The sequence below is a fragment of the Athene cunicularia genome (assembly GCF_003259725.1).
Source record: "Athene cunicularia isolate RWA chromosome 5 unlocalized genomic scaffold, athCun1 chr5_part1, whole genome shotgun sequence".
In the NCBI taxonomy this organism is placed as follows: Eukaryota; Metazoa; Chordata; class Aves; order Strigiformes; family Strigidae; genus Athene; species Athene cunicularia.
The window spans coordinates 37,647,720-37,669,210 of NW_020799101.1; the positions used below are offsets into that span (position 1 = coordinate 37,647,720).

The 21,491-nt window shown below is 43.8% G+C and overlaps 1 protein-coding gene across 3 annotated transcripts in view; it reads left to right on the top strand.

Moving 5' to 3' along the window:
• SMOC1 (SPARC related modular calcium binding 1) overlaps window positions 1-21,491 on the top strand; it is a 129,206-nt gene that overhangs the window by 91,306 nt on the left and 16,409 nt on the right. For all 3 annotated transcript variants that reach the window (XM_026849909.1, XM_026849910.1, XM_026849911.1), the window contains exons 8-10: window positions 11,318-11,510; window positions 12,415-12,497; window positions 16,092-16,197. In XM_026849909.1, coding sequence (XP_026705710.1) covers window positions 11,318-11,510; window positions 12,415-12,497; window positions 16,092-16,197 — 382 coding nt within the window. The remainder of the gene's footprint in view (window positions 1-11,317; window positions 11,511-12,414; window positions 12,498-16,091; window positions 16,198-21,491) is intronic.

Here is a 21,491-nt window from a genome sequence, read left to right on the forward strand (position 1 = left end):
GTTGATGTTGGTCAGGACACCAAGCGGAGTAGATGGGTGGAAGCAAAAGCTCATCTCACTTTAGCAGAAAAGCAGGTTGAGAAGGGAAGATAGCCAGGCACAGTTGTGCTTTAGTGACATCTGAATGAGATGTTACAGTGGCAATGGAATTGGAGAATTTTGGTGCCTGGAAATGGCATCCTAATGCTGATTGCAGTCCTCCTTGGTGAACACTTTGGTGCTTCCACGTCCTGGACATAACACCTGGCAGTAGTGGATTTTGAACTTCCCCATAGCTGAAGAAGAAAAAAGAAGTGTCAGTGATGATGTCAAGAACAAGAGTTCATGGGAGAGAACCAATGAGTCAAAGCTTTTGCCTTTTCTACTGTCTTCTGTTAATGTGTCCTTGGCTCTTGTCCTGTATCTTGAATCAGTGCCTCCTAATACAGTGCTCTTCTGACCTGTCAAAACCATTGGGCTAAAATCCGTCACTTTACTGTCCCACCTGCCAGAACCACTTATCTTCAGACCTTTGTATTAGTCCTCCCACCCCTTCTTGTGAGGATTTGTTTTGATTTGGTTTTGAGTTCATTTTGATTTAGGTTTTGGCTTGGTACCAAATGAAGCAATCTCAGGAGAAGCTCCTGTTGAGTATGATATGAAAACTTAAAAATTTTCTTGTCATAGCAAATCCCTGTGCTCTTCTCTGCTGAATTCTTGCTTCCTTGCAAGCCAAATGTGATGCTGCTCCCTTACTTTCTATCCCTCTTTTCCCTTTGTCTCCATCTGTGGTACAACCACCCCTTCCTGTCTTGACTGCTGCTTGGGAGGTCTCTGTCTCTTCCTCCCTCCTGGAAGTTCTGAGAAGGTACGATACATGTGATGCCCAAGCATGATTCTCCCATGGTCTCAGTGTGACAGATACGGTGAAGAAGGGAGTATGTTAGGGAGAGCAGAAGCAGGGAGAGTGGAAGAATCTAGGAACAGGACCTTTCTCAGACAGCCAGCAAACAAAGTCATAAATAACATGCCATTGGGGACCAGTTAATCCCTAGCATTAAAGCATGCCTGTCCCCAGTATGACTCTCCCTAGGTGCTGGCATGTTTTCCTTCTGGTGCCAGGCTTAGGGTGAAGAGGTTCTCTACTTTGGTGGGTCTTAAAGAGGGAGTGAGTAGATGATAAGAAGGGAAATGTGAGAAGCCCTGCAGGAATATCAGTAGGGCTTGTGGAGCAGCAGCATAGGATATTTGAGGAAAATGTCATAGAATCATTTAGGTCAGAAAAGACCCTTAAGATCAAGTCCAACTGTTACCCTAACACTGCCAAGTCCACCACTTAACCATGTCCATAAGCACCATGTCTACACAGCTGTTAAATACCTCCAGGCGTGGTGACTCAACCATTTCCCTGGGCAGCCTGTTCCAATGCTTGACAACCTTTTCAGCAAAGAAATTTTTCCTAATATACGACCTAAACCTCCCCTGGTGCAACCTGAGGCCATTTCCTCTCATTCTATCTCTTCCTACTTGGGAAAAGAGACCGACACCTGCCTCGCTACAGCCTCCTTGTATGTTGATTATGTTCTCTTTACTTTCAAACTAATGTCAACAAGCCTGTGAGCTGATGTAATAGTCCTGCGTATATTGGGGGGGGAGCACAAGTTAAAGCTGCCATCCTCATGTTCCCTGTCTCTTCATAGTCATCTCATTTTTGCATTTTGCCAGACCACCAAAAGTGGTCAGTGGGAACCAGTGAGTACAGTTTGTGGTACAGTTCAGGGTTGGCTTAACTTGATGCTTTTCTGGCTGTTGAAGTGGTCCTGAGTAGCTGGAAAGACCTTTTGGTAGAAGGTCCCAAGGGTTGTCTCTAAAGTCAGGAAAGCAGACTGGGCAAGGAACCCACCTTCCGAGCCAGGCAGAGATGGGAGCATGTTTAAAAAGCAAGGTAGTGTTCAATCTCCTGGAACACTTGAGGAAGGAAGATCTGTTAAACTGGCTACCCTCACTCTGGTTGAATGGAATGGCATTTCTCTGGTTTCACCACTTATAAGTCAGGGAGGCCTGTGATCCTGCTGTTGTCATTGTTCTTCCCACCTCATTTTAGGCTCATTGAATAAGTTCTGACAGCACAAAGCGGTAGCTTCTCTCTGGAGGTGGACCCCCCAGAATGCATGGGGTCCCACAGCTGAAGGGACTGTTCCCTGTGTAAGGCTGCAATTCAGGGAAATCCCACTGGGAAGAACACTAACCTGAGTATCACTGTAGTCTTTCCTTTGCCTTTCAACACAGAGCATGGAAGAGGGCTACCTCCATGTCATGACACTGATGAAGTGGGAGCAGTTTCTCTGTCTGGTGGCTGATGTCTGAATCCTGTATGTTACATTGTTGAACGTCAGTGTTTTGCCTGGAGACAGCTGACTCAAGTTAAATGTCCAAGAGTGAGTGCTAGCACTCCTGTCAGAGGCAGTTCCCTCTGCCTCCATGTAAAGTGCTAAATACTACAGGAAAAAGCTGATCTGTCATTACATGAAAAGACTCATCACACTATAAACCTGTCTCTCTTCCCCCCTTTTACTCACCAGCAGTCACATAAAAAAAAAAAAAAGAATGTTACTGTAGTTAGGAAGACCAGTCTGCAAGATTTTTTACCTTCCTGTGACAGTTTTCAAAAGCTTTCTATTTCATGTCCTATAATTATACACTTACAATACTGTAAAAATAGTTGCTCGTATACTCAGCCAGCAGAGGTAGGCAAGTTCTCCAACAATTGCTGTGCTAGTTGTTCCAAGCACTATTAAAAACAGGTGTGGAAGTGAAAATAGTTTCCCAATAATGTTAAGGCTCTAGTGGAAACACCTATGGCTTCTCGTTTTATTGAATAGCATTCCTCAGTGTGGAAAGAGTGCAGTGAGAAGGGGGTATAGGGAAAATGAATCAATGTGTTCAGAGACAGGTGGCTTATCTCAGAGCTAGGTATGCCACAAGCTAACAGTGCTTAGAAACTATGTGAAATGGAAAAGAGGAGTTAGGGAAGAAAAACCCGCAGACTCAAGGTAGCTTCCTCTCATAAATGCAAGAGCAGTGTCTAAGGTTGAAAGCTTTTCTACTGCTGAGGAACCACACTGATGTAAAGAACTGTGAGGGCTGCATTTTGGTGCCAAACTTTGTCTGCTCAGACTGTGGAAACTGTTGTTGTGCAAAGGTACTGCACAGCTACAGCTGTCATGCAGACTATGGAAGCCAGGTGCATTAGGAAGATTAGACCTCAGAATCTGAAAACTTAAACCAGCTCAAATATCTTCAAGATTTTAGGCTGTGTTTGCAAAGAGGTTACCTCAGTCATCCTGTATCTGCTGGAGCTTCTGAGTCTGTGTGAGGAGAGTAGAAAAGACCTGAAGCGGCTGCATAGTTTTTTTCCTCCTCGTTTTAACTCAGGGTCATATCGTAACAGCAGCTCTGACATTTGTAACCTGTTCCTAATGCAGTGACAGGGATCCCACTGCCTCTTCCTATGAGTGAACAGTTAATCACCGGGGCTTCTTTGTATCAAACCTAAATCTCCTTTCTTCAAGTAAGATGACTGCTACTTGAACTACCCATGGGGAAGAAAAAAAAAAATCTACAACCATCTCTTTATATAACAGCTTTTATGTCTCAGAAGACTAAATGTCATCCCTAGACTAAACAAATGGAATTCTTTCAGCCTTTTCTCATAGATCAAGTTTCCTAGTCCTCTGCCTGTTCCCTTTGCTCTCTCCTGCACTCTTGCCAAATGGTCCAACTTTCCTTCAAAGCACAGTGCCCAGAGCTGGACACAGGGCTGATTTAAAGGCTCACCAGTCCTCAGTGACTGTTTCTTATGTGAGGCTGCTGTCACTACATCCCACAGCTAGATTCACCTGTTTTGATTTTGTTGTTGTTTGCAATGTCATGAAACTGCAGACTTTTTTGTGGTCTACCTAAGCTCCTGACCATTTTTTTCCAAGTCTTGCTGTCTCGCCAGTAATTTCCTCTCTATGCACTGAGTTTCTCCTTGCTGGTGGTTATGGTTTGTACTTGCAGGTTGTGATGACACATTTAAAACCATTTATCAAGATTACTTTGAATTCCTTCCTGGATTTCAGTCTGTAAATTGGATGCTATATTCCACTAGCCAAACTGGTACTTTAATTTGATACAAGACAAGTCTCATGTCAGCTTTTAATACTCTTTCACAGAGAACTTTTGAGACCTCTCCTCTTGGAGCATGTTTTTCTTAATCTGCAGTGTTAGGCAACTATCTCATAGTAATTGTATGTAGTCTACATTTCTCTCATTTACTTATGAGAATGACACAACTTACGCTCTAATGAGCCAAAATTAAATCAGAGCTCCATCTAATGCACTGTGTGTGAACATGCGAATATTTGTGCTTTTTTTTGCCAGGATGAGGTACTGTAGCCATAAAAAAAGTATCATTCTCTTTCCCATCCCTCAGCTAGTCTGGCTATAACTCTAGGAAGACTAGGACTGTGTGAATGACTGCTTGAGAGATGTGGTGGTTAGAATTGCAGGGCCGGGTAGCTTTCAACTGACAGTCTACAAGATGTGCAGGCATGCAGCTTTATTCCTGTGTGGTTTGGAAACCCTGTGGAGCAGATTCCTTTCCTAGCTGGGCAGCACCCAATGCCCACAGGTTCTGCAAAGTGAGCACAAGTTGTGTATCAAAAAGTCCCTCGACAAGTTCACTGTAATCCCTGAGAAAGTTCTTCCTTCAGCCATTCCCCCTTATTTCAAGCTAGAGTGTAGGTATTGAATAGACTTCTCATCACATAGGACTGTCAGGAGTGCAGTGCAGCTTTATCGCTTTCAGCAGAAGAAAAATAGCAGGGGAAGGATGTGTTCCTGGATAGCTGAAGTTTAATGAGCCACTTGGAACAATGCATTTTTTAAAAATTATAAGCCACCTGTTAAACCTTTGTATTGTACTTGTTCAGCACTGGAACATGTAGTAACCTCTGCTTCCTCTGTAGCCTACACTTTGGGAAATGAAATTGAGTGAGTACCAAGGTAAAGCAAGGACTGCTCAGCTAGTACAGTGTGGGAGCACCTGCAAGGTCTGTTTTTCTCTTTACCTGTATGTTAGCCAGAATACCCTGGAAGGACCAGAGTCCCAGACAGAACAGGGTGGAGCAGGTAGCAATATTGATGATTAACAGGGGTGCAGAGAGATTTATGCCATGCCCGTGAGCTGTATTTGCTAAGCTGTTATCGTGCTCCTAGTAAACACAGAAGGGGTTGTTTCCCTCCACCCACAGCCTCTGCGGGGGGACAGGCAGCTACTGCCTATTCACCACATTGCTTTGCTAGTCCTGCCAGCCCTTGTGTGTGTCCATACCCAAGGCTTTTCAAATTTTCTTTTCCCTCTGAGGTAGAAGGGATGCAGGTTTGGGATGCTGATTAAGCTGTGCTGAACTTTCTCTGTGGAATGAGGCTGGGCTTTCTGACCATAACTTTCCTAGGCTCCGAACTGGGAGGAAGCACCTGTTCTCTTAGAGCAGACTTGGGTCCCGTTCGCATTAGAGCTCCCTTATGCAACTTAAAAGCACCTTTAGGCTGGTGTATGTGTTATGATAACATAACCATTTCAAGGCTCCTCTTCTCTGCCAGAGCAGTGTAAAGACAGGCTAAATAAAAATGAGAAATCAATCCTGTTTGAATTAAGCTTCCCTGAGAGACAGGCAAACACTTTCTTTCACTGAGGAAAACTGAGGCACAAAGACACTTAGTCCTCACTTTTGGGTTGGCACAGGATGTCAGTAGGAACTTGGCACTAGATATTCATACTGCTGCCTTTCATTTTGTGCTTCGCTAGTTCCTCATGGAGGGGAAAGCTGGGAGTTGAACAAAAAAAAATTAGGAGGCATGCGTTTGATTTTTTTGAAATGGTATTTTAAAGTCAGGTCCCTGTTGCGGCATTAACAATGGGGATTGGTCAAGAATCCTTCAGTAAAAGACCTTTTCCTCCCCTTGTGATGAATGCTTGTTCATTAAAACTGAAGCTTTTTGTGGGAACTGCATGGGAAAAGTTTCCCCAGTCCAGACAGAATTTCTGGTCAAAAGAAATGAGAACAGGAAAGAGAAGGAAATCTGCCCTGCCTGGCATAGCCTGTAGCTCTGGGGTTAGGCTATTCACATAGGTTCATTGGGGCTGGACAGCACAGAGGGATATTAGACCTTCTCTTTTGCCTAGTTTGGAAGGAGGACTCCTGTCTCAAGGGTGTAGGGATCTCTCCAAGGTGTTTGGTTTTGGTGTCAGTCTCCTTCCTTTAATAAGAAAAAAATGGGGTCAGAAAGGCAATATTAAAAAAAAATCTACCGTGGTTGGATGGCAGATCTTCTTTATGTCCCACTCTAAACATCCACAGCATCCTTGCAGCCCTAGTCATTGATGCTTGGTGCTTTGGCTCTGATAGCAATGAGAGTTTCTGTGTGTCAGGAGGGCAGCTGGGGAAGGCTGTCTCATCCCCAGAGCAGTGCACTGGCTGCATCTAGCCCTGCAAGCTGAGCATGAGAACTGTTAAGCACAAGCCTTTGGTTAGATGCTGCTAGACATCCTCTCTTCTCAGCTTTGTAAGGTAAACAAACACCCCATCTCTTTAATAACCATCTAGTTTATTAGACAGTCAGATGAGTTCCTTACCTCATCCATCATTTTTATTTTTATTGTGCAGGCACTGGATGTACATTTGAATGTGTGTGCTTAAGAGACCAGGAATGAGAGACCTTTTTATGAATCTGACCATGTATTTCTCAAAAGGCCATTACTAGGAGAATATCGCATAAATAATGTACAACTGCAGATGTCCAAGCCCTGTTTTCCTGCAATAGTTCATGGCTTCAGAGACACTACTTTAAAAAATGTTTTAGGGAGTGTTAGAAGCAGTCAAGAGTAAGAAGGAACAAGCAGTTAGCATTTTAGAGCTGAGCAGTTAAGGTAAAATGGATATTTCTGCCAGTGATTCTCTCCTTTTGCATGTGCATGCATTCCCTATCTTTTTTTGCTGTCACTGGATTTGTTGTAATCTAGATTTGCTGTCTCCCAAAGATTTCGCTCCCCAGCAACAGCAAGTTGGCAAGTGTTACTCAGCTTCTTTGCTGATGGTTGTTTTAAGTCAAGGCAGAGATGACAGAAAACAGGGGAATATGACAGTGCCTTTAAAAAAAAAGGGGGGGATGTTGGTCCTGGGAAGACTGTTTCTGTCCCAGTGTCTTGGTGTCTTAAATGTTCTTCTCTCTCTAAATGTTTAATATAGGGAGAGAGGGAAACTTTTTTTTATCTTTCTGTGCCTGCAGCCCCCATTAACTCAAACAGGGAATAGGCTTTTAAGTACCCTGCATGTATAATAAATACATGCTTCTTTGTAAGATGGCAGCTTAATTTCATAGCTGGCATTAAACCTTCTTAGCTTGGTGATAGGCTTTCACTGTCCTCCATAAACCTGGCCTTGGCCTCAAGTTTGCAGAAAGCAGTCTGACTGGAACAGGCTGACTTCAGTGTCCTGGAGGTGGGATAGCATTTGATGTCCCCTCATTACCCATGAGACTTTCAGGGTGACAGCTCATGCCAAGTCCCATACTAGGGAAGCTGGCGGTATGGATTTCCCAGCTGATTTTGCTGGCTGTTGAAATACACCCCAACTGTTAATATTCATGTTTATTTTTAAAGGGAATTAAGTGCTGTTAGAGTGGTAGCCTAGAGGAAAGAGCCTTTCTGGGCACTAGTGCTAGTTAATATTTTTTCTGCTTAGTAGACAGATGTCACTGAAGCAACTTTCCACAAGGCTGTTGTCAGAACCTCCATTTAGTGTCAACGTGTTTGCTATTCTGATCCCCTCTAGCTCAGGGAAGGTATGGTGGTTCTGGAAAGGGTTCAGAGAAAGAACTGGGTCGGCTGGGACTCTTCAGCATGTAGAAGAGGTGACTAGGAATCTCTAAAGCAGTGAGGGGCAGGGAGAGACTGCAAACTGCTCACTGTTTCAGCTTTCAGAAGAACTAGGGTCAGCAAACAAAACTAGTTGGAGCCAGGTTTAGATCAAACCGAAGGATGTGCTGTCTTCCACATGCGACATGTAGTCAAGCCACAGAACTAGCTGTAGGATGTCAGTCAATAAAAGTTTATGAGGGGAGACATAGCAAACTGGTGGAAGGGAAAAACCATTGTGACTCACTAAGTACAAACTCTGTGTCTGTCTCTGCAAGTTTCTGGTCCACAGCTGGTTGAGACATGAAATACATGGGGTAAAGAAATATGTGCTTATTCTGTCCTCTTCTGCTCTAAGCTCTTGCTTTTGGCTGTGGCTGGAGGTGAAACAGATAAGTTAGGCTTTAGGTTTGCCCCAGTATGTCTGGTTTATGTTCTTCAGGATGTAATGGAATAGATGAGACTTTCCTAGTGACTACTTCTAGATCTATGCTAGAAATGAGAAAAATCTGTTCTCCTTGCTATTTCAGTTGGACTGCTATCATTGCTAATGACAGGCCACCGAACCACAATCATCAGATGGCAGATTTTACTTCATTACATCTATTTGATGTCAACTGAATAAAACCTGTTATATTTGTTTCACTCAGCCTTTAAACACCTTTCAAACAAGAATGACTACTAATTAGTTCTGTATTCTGGTAGTAAATGCTGTGACTGTTCAGTTCCCAGAGATTTTTGTTAATATGTGCAGAGAATTTTTTGCCATTTTCTATGGCACATTACAAACGTGTGTGTGAATATGTACATTTATTCTGTGTAACTTGCATACGTAACTGCAAATGTATGTCAAATAACATACTCCTTAAAATACACTTATTTTTTCTTTTTTTTTTTTTAATAAAAGTGGCATGTTTTTTTGATGACATGCACAAAAAAACACTATTTTTTTTTTAGAGTAATTTTTAGTGCTAGTTTTGAAAGACTCAAAGGAATTGAGTGATCTTGGTTTGACTTTGTACACTCAGGAAGCTTTGGGTATTTAGACAGAAAAATTCCTGGAATGTAGTTCTCTTCAGGAGAATTTTTTTCTTTTGCTTATTATATAAAACGATGATAGGGATTTCTGCCCCTGTTTTTTGCTTCCCCAAGCTGCATGAATGATCCTCCTCACCTGAGGGCCAAGGTGTGAATTGCTGTCGGCAGACTGTGGGTAAGCGGGGCCCCTTGTGATGTAAGTGGTTTGTTAAGAAGCCTGCAGGCCTCTCGCTCAATGACTTCTCTGTCCACGTACAGCTTGGGAACAGTCATGGGGCCTTTTTTTCAGATATGAAATCTGTCAGCAAAGTGAAGTCAGCTTAAATATCAGCTGAGGCTTGAGCTCCCTTTCAGTTTTTGTTGACTTTATCCCCTCCTGCTCCTTCCTGATCAAGTTTCTCGCTGCTTGAGTCAGACTTGCCACCACTTAAAGGTTTTTACTCTGTGCTTCGGTTGTGTGGATTTGTGTGTGGCAAAATTCAGGTGCCCTTCACATTCCCAGCCTTGACAGTGATTTGAAATGCTGGAGGGGGAGACCATTCTGGGTCTCTGAGACTCTTAAGTTGCCACAGTTCGATTAGAAACCAGTAGAAGTGCCTTTGGTACCCAAAGTGTGCTGTACTTAGGTGATGCTGTGCAGACCTGCTGTTTTTTGTCTTAGACCTGCTGTTTTTTGTCTTGTACCTGCTGCTACCAAGCTGAGGAATTCAAATTGTGAATCAGCACCCCTTCCATTCCCCAAATATGGAACAAAAATTACTGTCTGCATCAGAATTTATCACCGAAATTGTAAGTCGTAACTTACAAGGTGGGGTACAGGCAGTCAGGCAACATACACAGAAATAGTGAGCATGTGTTAGTTGTGTGCTGAGCCTGTCCCAGGGGCAGGATGCTGAGGTCATGCCATGTCTACTGGCTGACTATGCAAACATCTGCAGGTTTGGGATAAAACTGTGGTGTCATTGCCTGTCAGTGTTGAAGCATTTTATGTACTGAAAGCTTGAGGGGATTCTTGGCTGTGGCAAGGAATTTCAGATGTTGTGGCTTATTTATAAAAAGAAAAGAAAAAGCACAGTAAACTGCAAGGGAGAGGGAAGCTAGGGAAGGAAAGAACAACTATTCCTGCTTCTTCTTTTTTGTCACTCTCTTAAGGATAAAAGTCAGGAGTTACATTGTTGTCTTTTTTTACCCTAGACTTAGACATGTTTTAAATCCTATGATCAGCTGCCTTGACTGCTTTCTGCCCTGCATTCATACTTCTTTTCTTTCTATGATACCTTCAGTGGTTTCCAAAGTTGAAATAATTTTCCTGCTCCTCAAAGGGCCAGAGTGTTTGAACACACGTAATATGGAACTTCTGGTTGTTGAGCCAAATAGGTCTTAACGTCCCATGGGTACTCTGTTCATGTCTTCCTGCTTTCGTGGCTGGTCCATATAAGAGGCAGCAGCCTGGCACCTCTCCATGCATCCATCACTCCTCTGCAGGTAGTAGTTGAAGAGGCAGCATTAGGGCCAAAGGTGCCAGACTGGCTGCAGAAGCCACTTCTGGGCTTCTTTCTGTTCTTTGATGCGTGCCATCTGTGTACTCTGTTCTCTGGTTGATGATGTCTTTGGAAATAAACTTTTCTGTGTAATAAGCTATTAAGTGACCTATCCCTCAGTAGAAGCAATGTTGGGTGCCCTCTGTTTTCCAGGTGAGGGCAATGGTGGAGTCTGCTGGAGAGGTGATGGCAGCATGGGTAGAATGGGATATCCTGTTCTGTTCCTGGCTGAGGTGTGTGCAGGTGCTCTCTGCACTGGAAAAATTATGTTAAAATATAACCTTATTTTCCTCTTGGGATTGTGTTGGAGAGATGCTGTTGAGAGGGAAAAGTGTGTTGTAGTCTGGAGAAAAAGATAGTGGGACAGGGCAGGGTGTTTGCTTCCTTTGTTTAACTGGAAAATACAAGTTGCAATTTAGGATCTCTCAGTATATGAAAACATCATCTGGGAAATGATTACCCTGTGACTGCAGTAATAGTGACTTATTGTTGTCTGATAGCTCTGTTCCAAAACCCAGGTGAACAGGAATAGTTTTTTCCGCTGTTCCTGGCTTGCTGGGCACTTGGAAGTCAATGTCTATAATCCATAATCTTGTGTCACAGCTAAATGTAGGAGGGAGCTCTCGACCCAGAAGTCCCTGAGTCCCTAGGGATGTAAACATCTGGTGTTTGCTGAGAAGGAAATCCACAAAGGTCTCCTCATGTGAAGGATACCCATAGCCTGCTGAGCTGAGGAAGGTGATGTTGATTTGACTTTTTTTTTTCCTCCCCCTCCAACCTCCCTCTCGTCTTCCAGACAAAGTTCACTCCTGTGACCAGGAAAGGCAGAGCGCCCTGGAGGAGGCCAGGCAGAACCCCCGCGAAGGTATCGTCATCCCTGAGTGTGCTCCCGGAGGGCTCTACAAACCAGTGCAATGCCACCAGTCGACTGGGTACTGCTGGTGTGTCCTGGTGGACACGGGACGCCCCCTGCCTGGTACTTCCACTCGGTAAGAGCTATAGGCCTGGTGAGATGCCTGCCTGGAGAAGATGAAATAAAAAAAAAATACTGTTGCTATGTTAAATAAGTTTCTACTTCTAGAGCAGTCAGCTCTGTACTTACTTCCCTGGAGCCAGGAGTGCCGTATGTGATGTTCCCTATTGAATGTTACTATGCAGCTCCCTCTCTGTAGGAGTTGGTGTATAGTAACTACTGCCCTTGCTTTCCTCTGTATTAAGTACTCATGCAAAGCAGACTATTTTTGACTTGCAGTTTTTGGGTGGTAGCTGGAACCAGGGCTTTGCTCAAGAGTACAGATCAGGAGCATGAGCAGTGAAAAGACAAGTGGCTTTGTTGCGTTATCCTCTGCTTTATACTTCCATGCCGCAGCCACTTGGATCCTGACCAGTACAGATTTAGAAGAGTGTTTGGTTGTGAGTTGACAGATTTTAAGCCAGTGGTAGATTTTTCTTTAAGTTACTCTGTATCTTAAAACTACTGGGGGAATCTTTTCTCACTTGGGGTTTGGAAAAAAATGTGGTTCTGGCAGTTATAAAACCAGGTCAGTAGGAGTTGGGACCTGAACTCTGCTAGATACAGTGATTCTGCAGAGCATGAATGGCTTTGGGAAAAAGCTCACCCTGTGCCCACAAGAGTTGGAAGAGGCCCTTGTGCTGTTTGTGAGTTTGGGTTGGTTTCTGGGACTGGGCTTCAGAGTATGCTCTTCCTTCTCTCTCCATTGCTGCTGCTGTTGCTGACTGTCCATAAACAGACAGATGCTTGAGAATAATAGCTCTTTTGCAGGTTTATTGTTTTCTCCTGCAGTAAGCAGATAAGACACAACTCCTTAGCAACCATCTGATGACACTAAAGCTGTATCACATAGTTGAGCATCTGCTGTTCTCCTTTTTCAGCTATGAGACCCCTGTGTGTGAAAGCGATGCCAGATCGAAGAGCACAGAGATTGATGATCCGTTCAAGGACAGAGAACTTCCAGGTCAGAGAGGAACAAGATCCTGTCTCTGCCTTCTTCCCTTGTCTCACCTTGGGACTCTTAAAGAGGCCAAGAATATTGTTGAGGAGATGGGGGATTTCCCTCACCATGCATGTTTTACCATGGGTTTTATTCGGTGTAATTTTGGATCACCTCCAGTTTCAGCAGTGAATTGGAAAAAGCTGGGAGTGTCCTGGGGGACAGTTTATTGCTGTCTGCCCTTTGAAAACATGTCTGGGATCAGAATTTTCAGGAAAGAAACCTGGATGCCTGGAGGTCCCCTGAGGGAAGAATGGGCTCAGCATTGAAAGTTCTTCTTCAAAACCTGGCCAGGACAGGATCCTTTCCATTTAGCAGGACTTTTCAGCAGCTTGGTGCCCCCAACCAATGAAATAGGACACACCTGGAAATTGTCAGGGGACCAGCTGGCTCCCTGACACTGCATGGACCAGGCAGGTCAGCATTCCTGGTGCACTAAGGTCCCTTAAATAATGCTGGCTCCTCACTTAGCTGGACTTTATCCCTCATTTTCTGCCTGGGACCCACTTTATCTCCCATTGCTGCTTGTTTTATGTTCTGTTTTTCCCCTCTTAACAGAGTTGACAAGCCATAATAATTTACTGTTTGCCTACCTTATTTCTGCTAGGAGGATATGCTGGGCACAGGTTTGCAGCTCTTAAAAATGCTGTCCTAGCTGCCTGTGCCCTGTTTTTTCTTCCTGCCACCTTTTGAAGGAGCAGAGTGAAGCACCCTCACTGACAGGTCAGCCATTGCTCTCCTGGGTGGGAGCTGACTGCTTGAAAACAAAAGCTACAGTGGGTCCCTCTCCACCATGAAGGAGTGGTAGAGACCGAGAACTCTGCAGAAAGAGCTGGTAGCTCTGGATCCGTTTAATTTTCTCCTGGCTGTTTCTAGGACTAGCATAAAGTGAGTTGTCCCTGAGCAGGTTAGCAAAGGAAATGAGATTTGTTCCAGATATGCCTTCTGTGTCTCCTAATTCTCCTCCTGCTGGCTCCTGACCTCAGGCCCCGTAGCTTTCTGCTTAGCGACTCTGCCCTCAGCAGGGCTCTCTTCTATGCAGCTCCTCATTTTCACAAGTCACATAGAAATTTCCTATCTGCCCCCCTCTTAGATTCGAATGACACTAGCCAATTGGTTCAAGTATTACTCTGGGGGCTAGGGTGAGGGAAACCAGCTAAATGATTGCATTAAGGCTCATTTCCTTAGGAAATCATGCTAAAACACAATAACATTACTTCCTTTCTTCCTCATCCCCTTATCCCTTTGCTTTACTGCCTCTCCCTGCACTTCCCCCTAGCCTCCCCAGAACTCCTCTGTGAAAATCCTTTGCTCTTGGGCTTTTTGTTTGAGACTATCTTTCTGATCTCTCAGAGAAGACAGAATGATTTTGTTTCCTTTTTCCCTTCCTTTCTGCACTGCAACTGGATGAGGGGGCAGGAACTGCTTGACACAGAAAAGGACATATGACGCTCTGTAGCTTAGTGGTCTGGTCCCAGCATCAGACTCCAGGAGAGTTCCCCTCTCAGCTCAAGCTACTTTTCTGTGCCTGAGTAAACTTTCAGCTCTGTGCTTGGCTGCATTGCCTGGCATGATGGTTCCTGTCACTGAAAATATCCTTGTCTGTGGAGAAACTAGGAGATGGAGGATCTGATCCTGGTTTGTCTGCCTGAGAGATGCTGTGCTGCATGATCTTTTGATACAGGCTTGAGGTTTGTTTGATTAGCTGCTCTTGTATGCAAAAATTCACTGGTGAACCAGAACTGCAGGGAGTGAGAGAGGACGTTTCACTTTTTTCTGCTCATTTCTTAGCAGAACTGAATATTAAGAAAAACTCCTGCTTTAATTTGAGACTGATCATTCCATTTGCACTCAATTCTGCAAAGGGGACCCCATACCTTATTCTTTTTCTAGAGGTTTGCCCATTCTTCAGACTCTTACTACTGTAGGCAGTGTGCTCCTTGGCCAGTGTGAAGAGACCCTGCAGAAGCCAAGGTGGGGGAGACATAAGTCCACATCCTTGCATACCTACACATACCCTCTTCGCAAACTCTGTCATGGCTGTGGCCAGAAGAAAGAAAGAAGGAAGGAAAATGTTGCTTGCACATAGCAAATGGCAAGCTGCTAATTCCTGCAGACGGTGAGATGCTGAGGCCCCAGGGAGATGACTTCTAGCAAATGGTTTTTCAACCTTCTCATTACTGCAACAAAAAGCTCCTTTAAGTGAGTGGTCTACTCTGGCTGCCATAGCAGCTTACCCATTACAATGCTGACATTTTCTGGACCATGTGCCAAACAAGTGCTGAAGGGTGTGCGTGTGTGTAATGCACATAATATGGAGACAGGCAAGGGACTGTTGGTTAGCTATTGCAGAGAACTGAGCCTGTAATACTGCAAAGGAGGGAGTTTTGTCAGATCAATTTGCAAGCTGCTTTCAGCTGTCAAGGGATTACAGTAAATTTCTGGTGCTCTGTTTGGGGTGCACGTGCTTCTCTGCTTGTCTGAGAAAAGCAAAAAGTGTTGATGCTGCTGTGTTGCTGAGGGAGGCTGTTTTCTGATGTCTGTTGCCTTAATCAAGTGATTAGTGCATTGTTGTTTGGGAAAGAGAAGAGGTGAGGGATTTGGTGATGGCTTCTCTGTCATATCAAGATGGGAGGAGGTGGGTTTTGGACAATAGTGTTGGAGGTGGTGGGTTGAAGTTAACAAGTTATGCTTGTTCCTGGACAGGCTAGAGCAATTGTTGCAGTATTAATGTGGCAGTGAATGAGACATGCTTTTGGTCCTTTAAGAAGCAAGGAAACAGCATAGATTGCTTCATAGAGGTGAGGAGATGGAGAATTTCATCTCAGCTGTGCCATAACAGGCTGGCACTGTTAAGGATAGGAGGCTCTGTCAGTCTGTGGTTATGATGGTGGGGAGCTAGACTACCTCAACACTAGGTAATGGAAATGGTTACCAAGTTTGTCTTCAGCCCACTTTGTCCTGCCTAAGCCAGCAGTGACTGGGAGTGATTACCACGTGTTGATTTAGACTGACGTATTTCCCATGCAGTGCGATCATGCAAAGAATTGAATTATTGTGGTAGCTGCTGGCAGGCAACACTCTGTGCCTGAAGAAGAGAGTGCAAGAAGCAGTTCTCACTTTGGCCCGTGCTTTGGGAAGCTTTAAGCTGTCAGTTAGGACCTCAGAACAGCCATGTTTGCGGAGGAAGATGATCCAGGAGGTAATGAGTTGTTTTGTAAACTTCTCTGCAAGTGTCACCATGGGAACTCCCGTCTGCCAGGCGCTTCCAGCACATCCCTGTGGTTATGCTGGTAGAGAACTGGGAGAAGCCATAAAGCTAACTACATGGTCTTCCTGCCAGATATTGTTGGTGACCCTGTGTGTGCCTGGACAGAAGCTGCAGGACAAATTGCAATGCAGAGAAATCCACTGAGGGATTCTTCTGCCTTTCCTTAGGGACTGTGATGATGGCTGCCACGTTACAAACAAAGGAGGTTCTGGCTGATCCTTGCTGAACTGGGGTAGGAGACCAATCCTGTGAGTGCTTGCATTAAACCTCCTCTTTTCTTTCTGCAGGCTGCCCAGAAGGGAAGAAAGTTGAATTTATTACCAGCTTACTTGATGCTCTGACTACGGACATGGTACAGGCTATTAACTCAGCAGCACCTACTGGGGGTGGGAGGTGAGTCCAGAAAGCACTCAGGCTGAATGCCACCAAGGTGGCTGCAGAGCTCTGGGTGCCTCTGAGGTGGGGTGAGAGGGAAGGATGCTGATCCGCACTGATTTGGCTTCCACTGGGTTGCTGGGAGAGGAGCTGAGGCTGCGTCTTCAGGCACTTCTCTGTCCTGTCATCCCAGCCCTGCCTGCCTCCTCCCGCCCCTCCTCCCTGGCAGCTGCTCCGTCATAAAGGTTAGTATAGTCCATTTGAAGTGTGAAATGAGAGCTCAGTGGGAGGAAGTGGCTTGTTCTTTTGTCCCCTGGTGCATGAAAAGACCTAATAAAATGCAAATGGATTGAAGGAGACCGTGTGGCCTAGTGGCTACCACAGGGAGTGAAGAATGCGAACCGAATTCTTGGCAGTACCAGCGCTGTGGTTTTGCTGTGGGGTTGGAGCCAGCCTGCCGATGAGGAGAGGAACTGTTTTTCATGGCCCTCCCCTCTGACCAGCTGCCTGTTCGTCCCTCTTGGAATGAGCATCAGGTCAGGCCTGTTGCAAGAGGTGGGCAGAAGTCTGCATTTCTGGGGAACTGGAGAAAAGCTGAGGTCTTGTCTCCCCCTTCTGCTTGATAACAGCAAATCCCCTTAGTGCAGCTGCCGCAGTGCTGTGGCAGGACAGGTAGGACAGGCCATTGAGAACGGACTGTGACAGTTGTAAAAGAAGTGCTATATTGCCTTGGCTAGGCAAGGCTTCTATGGTTGAATTCCTCCAACTATAAAAGGAGTCAGTGCTGGTTTAGCATGCAGGGATGCCACAACAACTAACATGCTCATGTTCATAGGGGTGTAGAGATGAAGGAGGTGCCTCTGTGCATGTGTTACTTCCATGGGTATTGCTCCAACCCATCGAGAGTAATGTTGATCCCCTGCTTTCCTCTTTCAAAATGTAGAAGAAAGCAGTGCCATCCTTACTCAAAACAAAAAGCTTCTTGGGTGGCACTTCTGTGCCACTTGGTTTCAGTATGGATTTCTTGTGAGCCCATATGGTTTTAACTTCACATTTGGACCTTACAAATCAGGCCAGTGGCTGAGTGCCTCTGCACACTGAATATTCTGTAACCCATTGAATTAGCAGTATATGCCTAGCATGTCTGTATTCATATAAACAGGATGAAAAATGCCCCTAGGATGGGAAATACGTTGTTCTCTCCCAGCCATAAGCATTCCAATGTCAGTTCTCTCTAATTTGCATGGTTCAAATGCAGTGGGTAGGGGTGGTGGGAAGCCCTGGAGAGTATTTGATATTTATTTGGCATCTTTGGCACTGGAACTGAAACTCAGCCAATGTAATCATCACTCTTAGAATAAAGCTTAATATAAACTAATATTGTAGACACCAGAGATGTATGCCCCCACTGCACTTCTATAAACCAGCAGGCTTGCTTCCTAATGTTCCCCAAGCTTTGTGTATTTCTCAGCTTTCAATAGAGGCCTTTCTGGTAGAATTTTGCACTGCCCAGCTCTTCACACAGTCGTCATGTTGATTTATTTTCAGCTCCAGTGTTGGCAGTCCAGTTGCAAGGGGAAAAAGAAATCTTTTAGCAGTCTGTCCTTTGTAAGGTGGAAGACTGCTACCACCCAAATACTCTGCCTGCCCACAGCCACAATTAAATTCAGGAAACTACTCTGGAGTGAACTTCCATGTGCATCAGTTAAGCTAAGCAGATACCGCAAAGAACACGTGTCAAGCTTTTCAATCCCACCATGCCATGATGGCACCATTTATTTTGCAGAAAAAAAGCATTGCAAGGAATTTATGTTACTCATATAAAAATTAAATCAATACAGCTTTCATTTCACTTGAGTTTGCGGAGTTGGGAAGCTGTCTCTGTGCAGTGAGTCCTGCTTTTCAAGTTGCTTAATGGGAGAAATGTCATGAGTCTTCTCTTCAGGAATATCTGAAATTGTCTAGGTGACCTAACATGACTTTGGCACCAGAAAGAAAAGTTATTTTCCAAGGCGATGGGATATTTTACCTATAGGGTTAACCATAGCGCTAATTCATTTCCAACCTTAACATCTAACAAAATGCTGGATTTATGACAGGGCTTATCCTGTATCTCCCTGGCCCAGGTTTGCTGAGAAGGTCATGTTGAATTGAAAAGCTGTAGATCTGGCTATCTGATTTTTCTTAATGTCAGTTATGTCACTTTTAATGTCTTAATGACAGTTTTCTTATTTGTGAGGGAAGCTTTGATTATTGCAGGGTCTTCTCTATCTTTGCCATAATGATGGCAGAAGAGGTTCTGCACTGAAACACACACTGGTTCCCTCTGTAGCCTCCCTCTTTCTGTTCCTTTACAGCATTCAGCATTTCATCCTCCTGGGCCTTTTTTAGACTTTGAACAAATGCATCCAATGATCCAAGGTAAATTTTTACATATCACCAGCAAAGCTTATGCCTGTTGCAGGGGGCAGGCCAGGCAAGTAGCAAGCCATACCCCCATGTCAGTTGGCCCCATATATTGTCCTAAATATTTTAATCAATCAGAGAAGCAGCAGGTAGGAGTTTTAGGGAAGGGGGAGACTATTCCTATTTCTTTGTGGCAGCAGAGAGAGGATACTGGCATACAATATGTGTCTTTAGTAACAATGTTAAAATATGGGACCAGATGCAGAGAAGAGCCTTTCCAAAGTGTCAAGGACTGAAAAAGCCTAACAGTGAGACTCTTAAGGAGTTCAGCCTTCCTTAGGGTATTAAAAGAAAGAAAGAAAAAAAAAAAAAAGGTTGTAAGATGATTTTGTGTAATCTGAATATCTCCATAGGAACAAAAGCTCTGCAGGCTCTTTAGTCTAGCAGGGAGGAACACTATTAGCTAAATATAAACAAACTTGTGATCAAAATTTCTTTAAAGCGAGGTCAGTTTTAAGTCAGAATGAAATTATGAGGGAGGTGACAGATTCCCTTTCTCCAAGGCTTTCATCTTAGGCCTGATGCCTTTCAGAAAGACTTGCTTTAGTCAAACCCAAGTTACGGTCTTAAGAGTAATTTGATTCACATTCTGTGAGTATGATATACAGGAAATCAGATTAGATTACCCTGCCGCCTTCAGTCTGAATCTGGACATGCGAGTGAAAACTTCTTGCATTTGCTGAGTGTGTTCATCTTCAAGACTTTACCTATTTATGTTACAAAGCTATCTGTGGCTGTGTAATTAATGTCCATATTAGCTTTTTTTGGAGGGGAGGGGCAGGGGGGAAGCAACATGAGGAGAAATTATAGAGATCTGCATTTAAAACACTACATAGAGCTGTGCTAAATTGCACACTTTATACTTGGCACACACAAAACCAATCTAGTAGCAGCAAAGTGAGGCTGTACAACTTGGATTGCTGCAGGCCATGTAAATAAAACCTGATAAGACTTTTTTTTTTTTTTATTGGGCATGCTTAAAACAACCTTGTAATCCCTTATAGGTCTTGTCTCGTTTAAGCAAGTTCAAAGCTATTGACTTTAATTGAGTTACTCTTGCTTTACAATAATGTAAATGAGATGAGAACTTCCCTTCCTCATGGCCCTGGTTTATATTACAGAAAAATAGCCAAGCAGACTTCGTTTAGACTTTTGAAACAGAAAATCTCTGGTAAAATTCATTCTTAATTTTAAGTTTATGTAATAACTCCAAGGCACATCTTGTTACTGTATGTTTTCAAAATAATTAAGGGAGTGCTTGTAGGAAATCGCTTTGTTAACCAGTGTTTCGTTTCCTTTTTGAAAAAATGCACAGTTGAAATTGTTCACTTATCCTATATAATAGGAGTAGAACTTTTTAAAATTTAGGCTTCACTTTAGTACATTTTAGTCTATTTTCCAATTTGGACATATTCATATCACACAGGGCCTAAACTAAAACATTTTAGTTGCCAAATGTATGCACTATGGCTTGCTACATTATCAGCAAAACTATTACTGCTGTGTGGAATTTAGGGTTAAAAGGGCAGCTTACAGCAGCCATCCTTATCATGTAACACAGCGCTATGTCCCTTCATTTTAAGTTGCCAATTATTCCCCATGTAATAGCCCTAAAAAGTACTTCAGAAAACTGCCCCCGAGGTTCCCTTTCATGCTCTAGTTGAGCAGTTTGAAGCAGGCAAGCACAGCTCAGCACATCTCCAGGGTGTTCTGAAGCTGAGCCATGTTTTAATAAAGATTGACACTTTCAAACAGTGAAGGGAAGTTAATGCCCAACTCCTATTGCATTTCAATTGAAGTTGGATACCAACTTCTCGTTGTGCTCCTATGGAAATTCTAGCCTAATTAAAGGTACGGGAGAGTTTATGTAAGAGGAGGATCTTTGAACAGTCACTGAGGAGTGAAGAGAGGAGATTCTTAAGCCTTCTGAATGATTTATCCCACAATTTTGAGAAAAGTTGTGTTCAGAAGAATGTTTCATACACAGCTTAGCTGGAGGAGAGGAAGAAACTGGGCCCAGTAACAGGAAGATAACTTGTTTTAACTGTAGAGGAATTATGCATTCCCTGTAATGAATTTGGACTGTGTAGTATCCTTTTGTTTAGTCTGAACACAGCTTAGTTTTTTGTTGGCTTCTTGATTCTTTGGCTGCAGGAGAATAATAAAACAAATACAGGATCCTTTTGCAATTCCATTAGAGTAATCCTCTTTGATTCAAGCCATGTTCCCACTGTTACAGCCTTTAACTTTAGAATAGACAACCACGAAGAGCAACAAAAGGAGAGTAAGAAGTGAAAGCAGAGCAAGAACAATTCTGAATTTTACCTCAGTTTGTTAAACACGTTGCTTTCCACCACCCTCTGCAGGCACCTTGGTGGACATCATCAATGCTGTCATGGGGTAGGGTTAGTCCTGTCATTTCTTTCGCTTCGCTCTCATCTGTTCTTCATTCAGCAACAGCACCAAGCTAGGTACATGTCCTTGCAAAATATTTGCAAGTCATAGAAACTTGCAACTTTAACTCCTGTAGACATCCTGACCACAAACATACCTTGCATGTTAGGAGTGGAAGGTGGACTAGTTTTGTTTTTTTTTTTTACTGTGTTTCTTCTGCTAACAACTTCTTGTCCATCAGTGTTCTTTCATCCTGGAATAGCTCCCGGTTTATAGTCTCTGTTTGCAGTCCAGTTGGGTGATGTTAGGCTGGTCTTACTCCACTTCCCTCCTTCTGCCTCAGCTGCTATTGTTGCTACATAAAGTTTGTATTACAAAAGAATAGATTTTCTTAAGGTCTTCAAACAGGTGATCATCTGCTGGGTACTTCAAATTGCAACCTTGCTTTCTGT